At 60.7% G+C, this 13,193-nt stretch overlaps 1 protein-coding gene across 1 annotated transcript; it reads right to left on the bottom strand.

Moving 5' to 3' along the window:
- Positions 1 to 343: 343 nt before the first annotated feature.
- On the bottom strand, positions 344 to 12,718 carry LIN28A (lin-28 homolog A). Its single transcript, XM_074926233.1, has 4 exons — positions 12,688 to 12,718; positions 11,649 to 11,827; positions 1,701 to 1,885; positions 344 to 557 (listed from the first exon to the last, which is right to left on the bottom strand). Exons 1-4 carry the CDS (start codon positions 12,716 to 12,718, stop codon positions 344 to 346), a joined length of 609 nt encoding a protein of 202 aa, XP_074782334.1.
- Positions 12,719 to 13,193: the final 475 nt, after the last annotated feature.

Raw genomic sequence — 13,193 nt, 5'->3', positions numbered from 1 at the left:
CCTCCTCCCAGAGATACTAGTGCCTGGCTTTGTTTAGTAAAAGAATAAAGATGAATCAAATATGGTTTGGGTTGTTTTTTTTCTTTTAGCTGGAAGAGGTGCGTGAGGTGCTGCCTTCCCCTATTTTTGTAATGAGCCATCCTGATTAAAGAAGAGCTTTTCCCAGGCTGGGAACAGGGGGAAAAGGTCTGTGCAGGGACACCAGGTCCCCACTGTTAGCACTGCTGTCTTCCCTCCCCAGTCCTTCACCCTGCCCTCCCTCCTCCGAGCCCCCGCGGCTGCCCATTGCCTTGCCAAAGCCTTTTCATCCCGGTGGAAGCCCCCCCCTCCCCGTCACCCACCATCATTCCCGGGTTTCGGGGAGGAGGGCCGAGCTGTGCATATCCTCCTCCTCTCGGAAGTAGGCAGGTTTTCCCTGGGAGCTGGGGGACTGCTGTGCTTTCGCGGGGCAGTTGGCAACCATGTGGCTGATGCTCTGGCAGAAGTGGCATTTCTTGGGCTGCGGTGGGAGCTTGCACTCTTTGGCGTGGTGGTCCAGCCCGCCGCAGTTGTAGCATCTGCCAGGGAGGCGGGGCGGGGGGGGGGGGGGGGGGGGGAGGAGGACAGAGATTTGAGGAGGAGAAATAAAATGAGGTGGGATGCTGCCGTGGCTGTCTCTGGGACCCGTCTGGCTAAAATGGCCCAGCTGCTGAAGGATGCGGGGTCGGCTCCTTGGGGGTGGATGGTGGCCCTGGGTTTGGTCCCTGCGGAGCCCCAGCTCCAGCACGGCCAGTTTGGGCCTGACTCAGTGGTGCTGCTGGTACCCAGGAGATGGCAGCAAACCCCCGCACCGAAACCCAGCACGCGGGGACAAAAACCGGGGATGTCGGGGGGCTTCCACCCCTCTGGCTCCATCATGGTTCTGGCTCCTGTGTCTACAGACCCTGCACCCAGGGTCTGCTGTGGACCAAAAGCCTGTGGCAGAGCAGGAACAGGCAATCGGACGACTGACAGCCCCAGCCTGGGGAACTGTTGCAGGGACAGTGGCCATCGGTGTGGGGACAACCCCAAAGGTGGCTTCTCTCAGGGATGTACCCTTGCAGGGCTTGTCCCCCGGTGCCACCTTCACACCAGAGTGAGGCGGGCAGAGGCAGCTGCCTTGTGTCCATTTTAAATCCTGCATCTGTCTAGGATGGCCACAACCCTTTGCTCTTTCCCAATTCCTTTCCAACTAATTCTGAAACCCACTTGTGAGCACACACAAGCGTTGTGGGGTGGGCAAGCTGGGATGAGGCATCCCAGGGCAGTTGGGATGGAGAGGATGGGAGAGGTGAGGGGGGACGAAGGGCAGAAACTTGCCCCAGGGCTCCCAGCCTCACCGTGGGAGATGCTGCCAGGACGTCCGGCCATTTCCTTCCCACAAGGAAGGGTTTCTCTTCGAGAAAATTACCCCTGCCCAGTGCGGCTCCCTGAGATGAGGGGAGCGGCCGCCCGGGGTGTCCCTGACCTCTGCCCTTTCGCTGCTGGTTTGCTGCCCTTTCCCTACCAAGCTGCATCTGCCACTCATTAACCGCTGAAGGAAGCCGCTTTCCCAGAGGAAGGGTCGCTGCCCACCCCGCCGGATCCCAGCCCATCCCCATGCCGTGGGCAGGGTCCTGGGCGGCTCCTGGTGCCCGCAGAGCTCGGCCCCTGCCCCAAATCAGTCCCTGGCCACCCCTTACCGGTCTCCTTTCGATCTGCGTTTCTGGAGGCTCTTGCCTTTGGGTCTCCTCTCGCTGCCAATGCAGAAGACGCCCCCCGGGCCAGTCACCCGGATGGACTCCAAACCTTTGGATGATTTCTTGAAGGTGAACTCGACAGCTTCGCCCTCCTTCAGGCTGCGGAATCCCTCCATGTGGAGCTTGCTCTTGGGGGGCACAGGGAAAGAACGGGGATCAGCAGGGAGCTGGGGGGTCTGCTGGGCACACAACAAGCCCCAGCCCAGCAAACACCTCCTGTGGCACGAGAGTTGCCACCATCCCCCTGTGCCTGCCCCTTGTGAGGAGACAGACATCAGGGACCAAGCTCGACCAGGCACCTTCATCTCTATAAAATCTCTAGAGCCCCATTTGATAACTCAGAGCCTTCAGTGAGCTGAAGCACCCGGCTGGGTGGGGCTCACTGGTTTGGCAAGCAAGGGTTGGCAGAGCCAGCTCTGATCCAAATTTCGACAGTATTTGCTGCAAAATGCTGACTCTCAGCACTGCAAAACAGCCCCTTTCTCCCATTGTAACCCTGGACTGGGGAGCAAGAGCTGCTCCTGCACCTCCCAATGATACCTGGGGCTGGGGATGCTCATGAGGAGATCCAAAAATGTCATTTTAAAAAGACAAAAGGATCTTGAGGTTTTGCACAGGTACGTGTAATCCCGCTCGCTTCCCCACGGACCAGCAGGACCCGCAGGACATGGGCTGAACTCCCTGCACACCCTGCAAGTCCAGGAGGCTGGGAGCTGGCACTGCCAGCCCGGGGTCCCAAGGTTCCCCCTCACTGCAGCTGACCTTACTTCAAGCCTTTATGCGCCTCCAATAATTAATTAAGCAGCCATTTGGCCCTGAATTGTCACTGCTGAGAGCACCTCCTGTCCCACCCAGGATCACCACATCGGCCATCACCGTGCAATCAAACTTGGGAGCTCAGAAAGACCCAGGCTGGGGAGGGGGGTTGTGAAATGATAGAGAAATCTGCACTGCTTTCATGAGCTCTCTCCATTTTAGCAGAACAAATTCATAAGAGGCCGAGCTGGGCGATGCAGCCGATGTCTCTTGTCCCCTCTGTGCCAGCACGTGCTGCCACGAGCATCACTGCCAGAAGGCCGACTGCTGCATCCCGGGCAGCGATTCGAGCAGGGATTTCGCTCAACTTCGTTAGGAGAGCCCAAACGAGCGCCAGCAAAGAGTTAAGGGGGATTTGCTGGCAGAGGGAGGAGCAGCTCCAGCAGGGCTGGGGATTCCCGGCAGAGCCAGCTCTGGCTGCAGGCAGGACCCTGCATTTATGAATGGAGCATCTCCCCCATTCATGGCCTGGCGAGTTCCCATCACGTGGGGCCGCGGCCGCCCATTCTTCCCACACCGAGCTTCCTCCGCACGCTGCCCGGGGACGGGCAGGCATGGCCGGTTCTCCTTTTCCACCCCAAATCTCACCAGGACCCCTATGGAAACACCCCACATAAAAGCAAAGAAGGAGGAAATGGAGTTGTTGGGTTTTAGGAGTGAACTTTTTTCAGTGGGGTCTTGCAGAACATGCGTGTGTCTGGGGGCACGTGAGGGAAGTGGGAACGCAGCAGACTCGAGGAACAACCCTTGAGGTCCCTTTTACTGCTGTTTTTCCCCCTGCTTCTGTGTCTGGGAGCTCGGCTCTGGGTGGGACAGGCCCCGTGGGCTGGGCTAACTCACCCACATCCACCCTTGCCTGCTGGGTCCAGGGTGGGCTGGATGGCTTTGTCACAAACCTGTGCTCTCTGACCTGCTCCTGCTCCCCAGAAAGAGCCAAACCATCAGCTACGAGGTCCCCAGTGACAACAAGGACATGCCAAGGTCTCACAGCAACCTCTGCCCATCTGGGGCTGGTCTGGGCGGGGGCAAACACTGCCACGCTCAGCACAAGGGCCAGACACCACCTCCCCCACTCCGCTCGGCTTTCCCCTGATGCTGAGTGTCACCAGGAGGATGCTGAGCACCGCCCAGGCAGGAGCTCTGTGTCCAAAGCATCTGCCAGCACAAGACAGGAGGTGCCTGGCTCAGCCCTGGCACCTCGGGGTCAGCCACCAACCCTGCCCCGTCCCCAGCGTGCCGCCCCGCTGCCCTGTGTGAGGCAGTTTGGGTGATGGGGGCTGCCACGGGTGGTGAATTTGCCCCCGTTTTGGGGGTGAGGAGGAGCTGAGCATTGCTCCGTGGCACAGGAGGCAGCTCCAGAGACGGGGGGGGGGTCCTGAGTGCTGAGAGCCAGAGATCCTTATCGGGGGGGTGGGTTTGCAGCCCCGGCTGGCCCAGCTGTGTTTACACTGCGGAGATGAAAACTCCCAGGCACTCGGCCCCAAGCTTTGGGACAAAGCCGAGCCGTGGCAGGGGGGACCCCATCGTGCAGGCTGGGCCCCCCCCTCCCCAGCTCAGCCCATACCTTGGGTGTCATCATCTGTAGGCAGCCAAACTGCTACACCCCCAGTGCCGGGCGTCAGGCTCCTTCCCCCCGCGAGCCATCCCTTACCCCCATTTCGAGGAAGAGGAGGGTTGAGGCAGAAGCTGTCGCAACATGATGGGGGGAAGCGATTTATTTTCCAGGAGCGGGCGAGGATGACAACCACCTCCCCAGCCCCCCGGCCCCCTCCACCAAAAGGCCAAAGGAAACGCCCTCTCCCCGGGGAAGGAGGGGGGGGCAGCGGCCGGGCTGCCCCATCTCTCCCCCCGCCGCAGCCTTTTGATGTGAGCTGCAGAGTGGCTGGTGGTCCCTGCGCATCCCCCCTGCCCCCTTCCCAAAACACACACATTGCTGGCATTCCTCTGTTATCAGATAGGTAATCAAACTGCAGCCCATTGAATTAGCTGCATACCTCCTGCATCTGAAAGGAAGGGGCCCAGAGCCCCTGTCCCACACCACACACAAAGCCGGAGCCTTCCCAGGCCTCCACACACACACACACACACACACATGCACATACACACCCCCCAAAAAATAAAGAGAGGAAGGGGGGGATTGGAGCGAGCCGGGGATGCTGGGGATGAGGGGGAGCGCAGGGGAGGGCCGGGGCCGGGAGCCACCGGCCAGCGAGAACAAAGGGCTGGCGGCGGCCGCGCTCCCGCTGCCCAAATTCCAGGAGTTCCAGGCCACGGTGGGGGGAGGAAGGGTGGCCGGCATGGCCGCGGCCCCTCTGACCCCCTGCAGCCCCTTTGCACATCAGCCCTGAGCCCAGCTCGCCCGCTGCGGGAGAGCTGGGTCTTGCATGTTGGGTGCTGGGGTTTGGGGTCTGGATGCCGTAGCACAGCTGAGGGGGTCGGTTTTCGGGGGGTAGTTTTGGTACGGGGGGGTTTAGGGTGACCCTGGGCTCTCTCTGGGCTTGGAATCACAAAACATCACTATCCTCATCATAAAACTGTTTTAAAGCACATCCTAGCACGAGGATTTCACTTGTCATCATTAGGGTCCAGAGTTAACCAGTGGGCCAAGAACAGAAGCAGAGCTGGCACAGCTTCACCCAGCTCTCTGTGACCCCCCCGGGCACCCCCTCCCCAGGCATCACAGCAGGCACCTCTCTGCTTTCCCACCCACCCCACACCCCGGCAGCTCCGTGGTTATTTACGGCAGACAAAGACACAGCACACGAGCGGCCAAGCACACCCCACGGCGCTGGGTGTCCCCCACCCTCACTCCTTCTCCTGCCCCACCTGCACATGGGTGCCTTCATCCCTCCTCTTCCTCCCTCCCAGCACATCCCTCAGCACAGATCCCCAGCCTCAGACCCATTTCCCCTCCCGGAGAGGTGACACCGTAGAACACTCCAAACCCAGGCACTGCTCCCCAAACCTCCAGGCTCTGCTTCTCCCCCACCCTGCCGGGCTCCGGAGGGGCTCTGCCGGCCCCGGGGTCACCATTGTCCCCGCGGCCTCCCCAGCGTGACACAAGGGGACGTTTATTCCCAGCCAGCCCCGGTCACTCAATCAAACCATCTTTGTGTCCGGAGGGGCCTGGGGCGGAGCGGCCGCTGCACCTCGCTCCCACCAGCGCCGGAGCGTTGCGGCCGTTTAAACTGAAATCCCTCGGAAAGCCAGCGGGGTCGGGACGCTGCGGCTGCGGGAAGGTGCTGAGCTGGGCCAGGGCTACAGCTGGGCCGTGACCACAGCGTTTTGGGCAGCCCGACCCCACTGCAGCCAGGCCCCGTGCCTCAGTTTCCCTCACTCTGCAGAGGGGAAGTGGCCCACAGGGACTCAGAAAGATGGACCCCCCCAGCAGGCCTGTGCCCCCATCGCTGCACCCCACCTTTGTCTGGGGGTTCCCTGTCTGCGGTTCACCCACTGCTGCACCCAGGGCACCCCAACCACCACGCTGCCCCACTGGCCTCTGCACCCCCAGAACCGCAGCGTCCCTGTCCCCAGAAATCTCTTGTTTTGCTCAAGCCAGCCCTGTGCTGCTGACTTTGATGCATCAGCTGGCCTGGTCGGGGCACAGAGCCCCCCGCAGACCCCCCACATCCCGTCCAGCTTCGCCCCACCACAACCCCCAAGGACCCACCCTAGGGCAGAAGCACAATCCGGGGGAGGGAGCATCCCCAGCCCTCCACACCCCCAGCCCCGCGGGGCTCAGGCTTGGCCCAGCCGGTGCAGAGCAGCCGCTTCCTCAGCTCCTGCACCGGCAATAAGCCGCTGTGCCGGGGCTAATGCTCGCCCAGTTTTTCAGGGCACGGCTCCGATTGCCACTGGGCGATGCCATCGCAATCCCGCTGGGATGCGGCCGCCTGAGCCCAGCTCGGAGCCCTGTTCCCAGCAGGTCTCCCCTCCGTTGGGTGTTGCCCAACAGCAAACAACCCCCAAAACAGATTTCGGCAGCATCAAGCGATGCCCCAACCCCCCCGCCGCAGCAGGGCCAGCTCAGCTCCCCACTGCTGGCCACGAGGCCAGCAGGGAAACGTCCCTTTGCCTTCCCAGCCCACATCTGGATCCGTCCCCGAGCAAAGCTCTTCCCTCTCCCCAAATCACACAGCAAATCTTTTCCCCGTGCCGGCAGTTTGAGCACCGGTGACCACGCTGCTGCTATTTTTTGGGCTCGGGGGCCTACGGCTCGAAGCAGGAGTTTGCCCGTGGTCCCTTCCCACGGCGCAGCCCCCCTGCGAGTGGCCAGTGGGTCCTCGCTCAGCTCCAGGGGCTTGGTGCAGAGATAAAGAGGGTGATGCCTGCGGGAGCCCATTGGCGAGAGCACGGGGGATTTAACAAAACACGAGCAGGGCTTTCCAGTATCTCCCTACTGTCATCCGTAGCAATAACCCCAAGGATTTTTTTTCCCCGTTCAACTAAAACCAAACTGAAGCCACTTTCCTGCCAAAGTAACAATGCTTGCTCTTAGCATTCTAAGTGTGATCATTCTAATGATGCTCTCGCCATCAACCAGCAAAAAGAAACACTACTAAAAAAAAAAAGAGAAAAAAAAAAAGAGTCCATCACAGAGTTTAATCCATCAGCTACCTGCCCTAAATCCACAATTTCAGCTCCTTCCATTGTATTTTTCCCCACTCTGAGGGTCCCAAACCCTCCCGTGACTTCCCAGGGGGCAGCTAATTGGGACCAGCGCTTGCGTATTAATTTTATACTCTCATATTAAAGCAGGAGCACGGCCGGGAGCGGCCGCGCACCTTCCGTCAGAGATACCAGCTTCATCCCGCTGGTTCTTAGAAGCAAGGAAATAGGGAAAAGGAAACGCCGGAGCTGGGGGTGGCGGAGACAGGGGCTCGCCAAGCCAGCGGCTCCATCCCAGCCCTCCCTCCCCGGCTTTAACGGGAGCAATCCCATTCATTTGGGCCGTTTTATCTGGGAGACCATTTAAGGGTGTTTTCTCTCCCTGCCCCTCGCCCTGGGGCTGAGAGGGGGGAGCTGGGGGAAGGGATGTGCCTGCAGCCATCAGTTAATCTTTAGACAGAGACAGGAGGCTTTTTTTGTGTGCGTCTTGAGGGAGTTTCAGGGGTGGAATAAAGCCGCTCTCTTTCACTATTTGCCATCAGGACGTGGCGCACAAGCGGCGCGATACAATTATATTCCAGCGGTTATTAAAAAACAAAACAAAGCAAAAAAAAAAACCAAACAACAAAACCCACAACCACCACAAAGAAATTGCTCCTACCCCTCTCCCCTCAAAAGCAGAGATACAGACCCGTGTTTCTACGCCAGGGGATCCCTTCCCCAAAGACACCCCGTAACCCTGGTGCTCCCGGGTCCTGCGGACGCCCCGGGGTGCCCACCCTGCTGCGGGGGGGACCCTGGTCCCGGGGAGCAAACGCAGGAGCGATGCCCGTGAGAAAGCAGAAAAAAGTGAGATATTAAACATGTCTCGTGCCTCTATGAGCATCACGGGTCCGACTCACTCAAACCACTGCTCTGAGCGGGTCCCCCCTTCCCCTCGCTGCCACCCCAGCACCGCGCAGATGAAATCCCCCGGGTCGGATCCTGCCCTGCACCCCAGCCCAGGGGAAAGGCAGCGGGAAGGCTGGACCCTGCTCCCCAATGGAGAAATCCTCCCTTGTGCCCCTGTTTTTGCTCTCCTGCGCAGTCAGGGATGGAGTTATCTCCAAACACGTGCTTTTTTTTTTTTTTTTTTTTTTTTTTTTAAAGAACTCACGTCATATTCGTGTCTTGGCTGTCCCCGTCCCCAGCCAAGCGCAGGGGGACGGCACAAGCGCAGGTGGGTGACAGCCCAGGTCAGCTCAGCCAAAATCCACAGGTGAAGGGCAGCCGTCATCCCCCTCCCACCCACCCCCTGCCTGGCTGAGTGGGGATGGAGCCCCTGCACCGACACCGACCCCCCCATGGCTCCCAGGGACAGCAGCACCCAGGGGACCGTGGGGGGACCAAAGCCTCCCCCTATGCTGGCATGTGCCCGGGTGGCCCCAGGCTGCCCTGGGCGCTCGGGCAGGACAGGAGTGCCACATCCCAGCCCCAGCGGGTCTAACCATGGGCACAGACTTACGCAAGGACACACGGGACCGTGTCACCGAGATGCCACAGCAGCGGCAGGGGCCCAGCGGTGCCCCGCAGCTTTCCTTGCCACAATCAGGAGAAGGAACCAAAAAAACCCCTCCCAACTAACATTGCCTTTAACAAGGATTTAGACCTGTTGGCTTGGAGAAAGGCTTGGAGACACGGACGGGCAGCTCCTTCCCCTCCGCTCTCCCCCAGGGCAGCAGGGCCAGGTTTGGGGATGGGCTGCGAATCCCAGGAGCTGCTCCCGCTCCTCCTGCTCCAACCGGTAGCCCTAAGCCTTGGGACCACGGGGTGCCCAGATTTTGTCCTCTCCCTTTCCCAGGTTGCCTTCTCCACAGCCCCACACTCCTGTAAGTGATGCCCAGAGCCACGGCGCGAGCCTGGGAGCCACATCCCCAGGGGACCACCACAGCTTTGGGGTCTTCAGGAGCACCAGCCTGATTTCTGCCACCTCAAGACCCCCACCGCTTTCACGGGCGCTGCTCAGCCCGTTGCCTCCCCAGGACAACCTGCTCTGCTCTTCTGTGCTTCATCCCCCCTGCCTCCTCACAGCCCCCAAATGAATCCATCTCCAGTGTCCAGGGGAGGCATTTGAACCCAAATGCCTCATTTTTAGCTCACAATGCGAGGGAAAGGCAGCCCTGAGGAGCCCTGTTAGTCTCCTGTCCTGCCGAGATTTTAATCTCTTTGTGATCAGATAAAGGGAGAGGGAGATGGAGACGCGCTCCCTGCAGAGAAGGGCCATTCAGACCTGGTTCCTGTAATAAAGTGATTTAATAGATCTAAAGAGGCCAATTCCCTTCTTTTTCCCACAATTACTTCCTGTGGGTCATCATTCACATATGTAAATGAAGAGGGGAAGGCGCGAGTTATGGGGGGCTCTGGGGTGTTAACCCCCATGGTGTTGTGAGTGATGGGTGCTGGGCACAGCATCCCGAGCCCGGCCCCCTGAGCCCTGGGTGTTGTGTCCCCCCCCGCGGCCAGTGCTGGCTTTTGCCCTCCCAGGCCTGACTCCCTCCCCGGGGAGCGGAACCAGCACCGGCTCTCGGGAAGCTCCTGGATGCTGGGATGGGGAGAACATCAGCAGAAGGGCCCATTTCCCCCCGGCCACCCAATAGCAGCAAGAGTGGGGTGGGAGAGTGAGTTTGGACCCTCTGTGAGGAGGGGCCGGAGCTGAGCCGGTGCTGGGGTGCTCTGCAGCGGGAGAGCAGCGACTTTGTGCCACCAGCGAGCAGGGCAGGAGGCAAAGCCTGACCTGGAGGGGAAAGACTACATCAGCCCAAAGCCGCCCCGCTTCTGGTGGTGCCAAGACCCACGCTGAGAGCACCCCACTCTTCGCTGCATCAGGGGACCCCCCACACACACCCGCTGCCCCTCTGCTACCCAAAGTAACCTGATCTTACCCAGCGTTCACCGTATTTGCTGAACGCAGCAAACCCTACACATGGGACCTCACGGCTCCCCAGGCCTTGGAAAATGGGGCACACCGGGAGGCTGCGCCTCTCCCTGGGCGGTGGGATGCTCCTGGCAGAGACACCCCAGCTAAATCTCTTTTCCTGCAGGAATGTGAGCAAGAGCAATCAGGAAACCAGACTGTCTGGGGGCAATAAACCCCCAGGAGAAGAGAGGGAGGGCGGGAGGCTTCCCTCAGTGGGTCCTGCTGTGCTACATTGAGATGCAAAAACCCATTTGCTCTCTTGGGAGCACCAGGATCTCGGTTTTCCCGGGCTGATTTGGAGCCCTCACCTCCAAATCCAGCTGATTTTGGAACGGTAGCTCCTACCAAGGCGCTTCCACCACGCTGCAGCCAACAGGGAAAGGATTTGCTTCTCCCCTGCTCATTCACTTGCCAACTGGCTGTAGCGCTGCCTGGAGCAGCCACAGCCTCGAGGGGGGTGAGAGACCCCCAGGAGCCCCTGGGCCAGAAGGTCCCCAGAGCCAGCACCATCACGCTGCCCCAGGCCGATTCCTGCACGGCTGCTCCCAAGCGTACCCACAAAACCACTCGTGTTTGCTCCAGAGACCCGTGCCCCCTTCGCCCGTGCTCGCTCTGCTCCCCAGCCCTGATGGCAGCTGCTCTCCCGGGTTGAGGGGACAAGGGCCACGCTCGTCACACAGACCCTGTTCCACGCAAGCCCGTGCTGAGCCTCACATCTCCCTCCCAACGCTGGCCCCGATTTGGGCACCCATTTCCCCAACTCCTAAATGGGGTCCCCCAGCAAATCCTTCCCCACCGTCTGAGTCAGGGGGGGTGTTCAAGCAGCTGCAGCCCCAAATCCACGACCTCCCTCAGCACAGGATCACTGACACGCGTGGGGCTTCCTCACTCAGCAAAGTGCGTGTGGGTCAGATCCGGAGACGGGACTGTCACTGTCGTACAGAATCCATAGCGGCACGTCCGCGAACCCGCACGCCTTTGTGCCAAAACAAGGGGCCCGGGCAGAGATCCCCCCACCCTGGGGATGAGCCAGAGCTGGGGAAAGCCCAATCCTGCATCCCTGCCTGGCTCAGGGCTCCCAGGACCCCAGTGCAGGGAGAAAACCAGCTCTTCCCCGAGTCCCTCCGCGGGGTGAGCAGCCTTCCCGCTCCGACATGTCCCGCTCAGCCCCGCGGGCACCTGCTCCCCTGGATCCGGCCCCGAGGGGCTCTCCAGGGATCCATGATGGGAAAATGAAATCGTTCGGGGATCAGCTTACAGGGCCGGTCCCCGGAGAGGAGCCCCAGGTTGCGGCAGGGCGAGCGGCCGTGCCTGCCCTTCGCCCCCCGCCTCGCTCGGGGGAAACGAGCCCGGGGGACCCCGACCAGGGCGCGGGGTTGGGATGGGGGGGGAGCCATGACCTCACGCTGAGGCGGCTTAGAGGGGGTCCCCATCGTACCTTGCATCCTCGCGGTGCCAGGAGGCTGCACCCCCTCCCTTCCCCAGGACCCCGCGCGGGATCCAGCCCTTACCTGGTGCACGAAGACATCGACGGGCGAGTCCAGGGTCGCGCCGCCCTTGGCGGTCATGGAGAGGAACCCGAAGCCCATGCGGACGTTGAACCACTTACAGATGCCGGAGCCGTGCAGCGGCTGGGGCTCGTTTTCGGCCTTGGGGGAGTCTCCGGCCGGCTCCTCGCCCGGCTTCGCACCTGAGGAGAGACCCACCGAGCCGCTGAGCCTGGGGTTGGGGGACCCGCGGGTTCCCCACTCCCCGCCTCAGCCACCCCACACTCAGCCGGCAGCAGGAGCCCCCCAAATCTTGCTCACTTTGCCCAGGCCGGAAAAGGTGAAAACTCCCCCTCAAAAAACAACAAAAAAAACCCCCACAACACACAAAAAAAGCCAAAATAGTGGTCAGCTCTGCCTCCACGTGTGTGTGGGGATCACCCCAGGAGCAGGGGGGGAATGAAGGCAGCTCCTGCCGGCACGACCCAGGCGGTGAGCGGGGTGGGCGCCCTAAATCCGTTCTCCCCTCTTAAACGTTAAAAAACGAAAAAAAAACCACCAACCCACCCAAACCCAAAAAACCCAGCTGAAAAAACCCAAACATAAAAAGCAAAAAAAAATTTTAAAAATAAAAAAAACACAAAAAAGGGAAAAACTCCCCCAAAATACCAACCCGAAATCCCCCCGCCCCCAGCAAGCCACGCTGGAGAAAGTCTCTACCCTGCCGTCAGCATCCCCCCGCGGCACGGGGCCCCCCCCGCTCCCAAATAACCCCAGCAGCCGCCACCGGCCCCAAACTTCTGGGCTCATCCTCGGGCTGGGGGGTGGGCGGGGGGGGGATTGAAAAAAAAAAAAAAAAAATCCACCCCCCGAGCCCTGCAGAGCTGCAGCGGGGGAGCGAGCCCACGGCGGGCCCGGCCGCGCTGCTGGGGTGCAGCGGGGCTGGGTGGGCCGGGGTGGTGAGGGGGGGTGGGGGTGTCCCTGTGCCCCCCCCGGCCGGGCTCTGCCGCCGTTATTAATAATCGCGGAGCCGAGGCGGGCGGCGACAATAATATAACTTAACCTGCAAACTGCTGGTTGGAAACAGACCCCATCCCGACACTCGCTTGCAAATTCCGAGTTGTGGCTGTTACCGCCTCCTCCCTCCTCCTCCTCGGCCAGCTTTGAGGGTATCAGCCCAGCCAAAAAAAAAAAAAAAAAAAAAAAAAAAAGGAAAAAGGAAAAAAAAAAAAAACCAACAAAAAAAACCCCCCAGCTTAGACCCCGCCGGGAGGGAGCCGGGAGAGGTTTGACTCCATCTTCACTCCAACAATAGGGGTGGGAGGGAGCGGGAGGGTTTTTTCAAAGGCTCCCAAATTCTCGCAGACAATAGCAGCCCCCGCCGCCCCCACCCCCCCCCCCCCCCCCAAGGACCCACCCGCGGGGCCGGGGGGCGCCGGGCCCCGCTCCGCCATCCCGCCCCCACGTGATCCTAATTAACACCCCCCCCGGTAATAGCGACACATTCCGGGAGGGATTTGGAAAGGTGGAGGGGGGGGGGGGGGATGTGTGTGACCCCCCCACTTAGGG

The sequence above is a fragment of the Athene noctua genome, chromosome 24 (assembly GCF_965140245.1).
Source record: "Athene noctua chromosome 24, bAthNoc1.hap1.1, whole genome shotgun sequence".
In the NCBI taxonomy this organism is placed as follows: Eukaryota; Metazoa; Chordata; class Aves; order Strigiformes; family Strigidae; genus Athene; species Athene noctua.
Note: the sequence above shows the minus strand (reverse complement) of the source record. Positions and strands in the feature narration are given on the sequence as shown.

What these genes read in the sequence shown, in the direction of transcription:
- LIN28A (XM_074926233.1), bottom strand. Translation starts at nt 12,718, where the DNA reads ATGGGGTCTGTTTCCAACCAGCAGTTTGCAG. An exon ending in TTCCAACCAGCAGTTTGCAG is followed by an intron (nt 11,828 to 12,687) that starts GTTAAGTTATAT and finishes GTCTCTCCTCAG; the next exon opens with GTGCGAAGCCGGGCGAGGAG. An exon ending in CGCAGATCGAAAGGAGACCG is followed by an intron (nt 558 to 1,700) that starts GTAAGGGGTGGC and finishes CCTCCCTGGCAG; the next exon opens with ATGCTACAACTGCGGCGGGC.